Raw genomic sequence first — 3,674 nt, 5'->3', positions numbered from 1 at the left:
TTTATGGTTTACCTTGGCTTAGTTTTTAGGATTTATCCCCAACTTAAATGCGTTATGTAGTTTTACTATTTGTAGACTTAGTATTGTAAGTTGTAACTTGCATTTTATAATATTGCAAAGTGCACTTTAAAGTTCAAATTATTTATAAGCATGTTGTCATTTTTTTTTTCTCTAATTGCTTCTGATATATATGTTAAAAAATTCATAGTTCTCTCATAATGAGTGATTCTCATGAAAATGCACCCTCACACACATATATAAAAGACCGTAATGATTTCCGACAAAGTGAAAAAATGACATTTTTTTAGTCAAAAACATTAGGTTCTTGAATATTGAAAACTTATTAGAATCTCAAATTTTTTCATTGTGGTCTAATATATATCTTCATTAACTTGTGATAATAATAATCAATTCACAGCATAACAATATAGAGAGTGATTTTTATAATACTAATAATCAATAAGATTGCTTGATATTATTTGTAAACTGAGATTACAATTTCCATATCTGAATCCAAAAGGAGATAATATAGGAAAAAGCAGGAAATTAACACACGGTCACACGCAATAATGCAAACAAATTGTTTTCAAAAAAAAATGCAAACAAATTTAATTGGGATCGGAAAATTCCTTAATTTCTGCAATTATTAATAATCGAACTCTTCACGTAATCCTTAAAACTGATCATGTTCCCATCGATCACAGATTATGAATAATTTACGTCATCTATCAGCACTTTGGCATATCTGGAGGTGGAGGCAACATTGTCTCGTTTACGCCAGTTCCATTTTTAACTATGAATGTCATCTCCATTCCCCAGCTTGTGTGACGCTCCAAATGACAATGCATGAACCACACCCCTATAATAATAATCAATCAAAAACAAAATAAATATTAAACACATTATAAAATTATATTTAATTTAAAAATTAAACATTAATAAAATTCAAAGTTTTTTTATGGACCCATAGTTTTTATACAATACCTAGTGCAAAAATTATATTAAAATAATTTATTGTTTACCAGGATTATCTGCTTTGAATCTGATAGCTGTCCAAGCGTTTTTAGGAAGAGCAATTGTGTTCATCAGAGGAGGATCGACAAGATTATAGTTCTGCGGATCTTTGTCTTTGTCGAAATTTCCGAAACCCCAACCGACCACGTAAAAGCTGTATCCATGCAAGTGCATGGGATGGTCGATTCCAGCGACCAAATTCGTGCCCTGGTAAACAAGCTCCACCGTCGTCCCATACTCAAGCACAAACACTTTCGCCGTCTTATTCCGCTCCGGCAGCTGCAGCTCCGACGGGAGAGTTGCATTGGTGTAGTCAAAAACAAAGGGCGGAAACGGCGGAAAGTCGGTTGCGTAAACGTCGTTGACGGCGCCGCTCTGGTTTAGGATGGTGCTATAGTAGTACGCCTCAAGTATGTCGGTCTGAGGGAGGATGTAACTGTTGTTGTTAACGCTGGCGGCGAACATTCTCCCGCTCGGTCCGGTGCAGTTTGAGGAATTTCTTTCGCACGGTCGGGTGTTAATGGAGACCGTGAAAAGCAGATTAGTCGACACGTTCTGTGGAACATCATTATTGTCGGCTAAGCTTCTGAGTTGCGAGGTGAAGCCGACGGACGCGTTGATGTCGTTGTGGTCGGGGAGGTTAGGGAAGGGCGGTGACGGTGACGGGGTATAGTTGCCGGAGTATTGGATGAAGGCGGTGGTTGTGGTGTTGTCGAATAGAACCCTATCGGCGGTGTTTAAGGCCTTAGCCGCCATGTAATAGTGGTTGGGGGTTTGGTCGGCGTGGAGCAAGAGGTCGAGGGTCTGGCCGGGGGATATGACGACTACGGGTGCCTGGAAGGGTTTTGTGTACGCGCCGTCGGTCCCAACCACCGTGAGGTTGTGGTTTGCGATGGAGAAGAACATGATGTTGTTCATTACTGCGTTCACCATTCGGAGCAGATATGTCTTTCCACTATCCACCGTCACCCTGAATGTATCTGTGATTAGAAATCAAGCAAAAGAGGGATTAGAAAACGCCGTTCCGGGATTCAAGATATTTTGCAGTCAAGGATATATATATATAGGTACCATTTTTAGAGCAATTGTATTTATCCCCAGGTTGACCATTGATAAGGAATGCATCTGAGATCTTTGGGTCTCCTCCGCTAGCAAGGAATTCATTCAAAACTTCTTGTATGTCTGATTTCCACCACTCTCCTGCACCATTTTCAATAATATTTTTAGCCATCTCAATACATAAGACTTCTACTGTGTCGAGGATAAGAGAAACCCACAACTACTATATGAAGGAATGGACTGAATAAACACAGCATTATAATCTTAATCGACAAATTAAAGGAGCTAAACCAGCCTAGGTCAGGCACAGCTAACCAGCTCAAACCTAGATGACCAAATAGAGAGTTCTCTATCAGCAATCTTGTGGTTACTAAGTCAACTGTACTGACTAATCATGTATCAATTTGCATCTCATATATATATGATACCTAAAATGATGGGAACTTCCCCTTGAGGCTTAGGAAAAGGATAACCCTCAGGTCCATTAGGAGGAGAGACAACAATTTGCCCATGCACAGTGGCTCGAGACCAATCGCTATGAGCATGCCACCATAATGTTCCTTCCTCATCCGATAGCAAGATTTGTTGGCTAAAGTTTCTACCAGGTTGAATAGGACATTGTGTTATGAATTCTGGTCCATCTGACCATGGATATCTTGGCTGTTTCACACCATGCCTGTCATTTATTTTTTAAAATTAAAAAATATATATATATAACTTATCATCATATATTCCGATCCGACCCAATACATATTATTGTAATTAATTTGTACGAAATGAGTAGATACAATCATACAAACCAATGAATGGTTATGTTTTCAGTCCCATTATTGATGACGTCAACGATGATTGTGTCCCCTCTGTTGGCAAATAGAGTTGGCCCAGGAAAGCTCCCGTTCACCGTCAAGATCTTCTTGCTACTGCAAAGCCTTGTATGTGGCGTTTCTTCCACCTGCATGCGCGCATTTCAATATAATTATATAATTACCAATCATAAACCATACGGAAACAAATATTATTGGTATAACCTTATAACTGTCTTATTTATTTTTATAACAAATGATCATAAACTATATGCCAGTACTATAGGTGTGTATATATAAGTTACGTTGTACTACATACAATGAACGTATGATGTTGAACTCTTGCATGGCCGAACTGAAGGCTACCAAGGAGAAGAACACCTATAACTTGCAAAACTAAAACTTTGATCATGGTTGGTTACGTTGTATGTTTTAGTATAAAGATACACTCCAACAACTTGATCCAATCCCTCACCTATTTATAAACCTGGGATGGAGATTAAGAATAATGTTACGTACTTACGTTGGGCACATGTGTAACGTTGAATTGGCCTGGCTGCTTTCAAATTCTAAATAGTGTTCATTGACAATATGTAGTATTACAGTCCATGGCCGGTTTTTAGATTTTTGTTGCCCTATTCGGGTAAATAAATAAGGCCTTATCAAAATCAAAATCTTTAAAATTAATACCTTAAATTTTTTTAATCTATACTATTCTAATCGGATATCAACCAAAGAAAAGCATAATCGGGGAGACCGTTTATCTCTAATGTAGAAACGGTCCCCTATATTGTCCGT

The 3,674-nt window shown here is 38.1% G+C and overlaps 1 protein-coding gene across 1 annotated transcript; it reads right to left on the bottom strand.

Moving 5' to 3' along the window:
• Positions 1-596: 596 nt before the first annotated feature.
• On the bottom strand, positions 597-3,288 carry LOC109169813 (laccase-15-like). Its single transcript, XM_019318705.1, has 6 exons — positions 3,196-3,288; positions 2,874-3,025; positions 2,502-2,749; positions 2,086-2,214; positions 1,023-1,994; positions 597-859 (listed from the first exon to the last, which is right to left on the bottom strand). Exons 1-6 carry the CDS (start codon positions 3,286-3,288, stop codon positions 729-731), a joined length of 1,725 nt encoding a protein of 574 aa, XP_019174250.1. The 3' UTR covers positions 597-728.
• Positions 3,289-3,674: the final 386 nt, after the last annotated feature.

Source organism: Ipomoea nil, unplaced genomic scaffold (assembly GCF_001879475.1).
Source record: "Ipomoea nil cultivar Tokyo-kokei standard unplaced genomic scaffold, Asagao_1.1 scaffold3321, whole genome shotgun sequence".
NCBI classification, from domain to species: domain Eukaryota; kingdom Viridiplantae; phylum Streptophyta; class Magnoliopsida; order Solanales; family Convolvulaceae; genus Ipomoea; species Ipomoea nil.
Note: the sequence above shows the minus strand (reverse complement) of the source record. Positions and strands in the feature narration are given on the sequence as shown.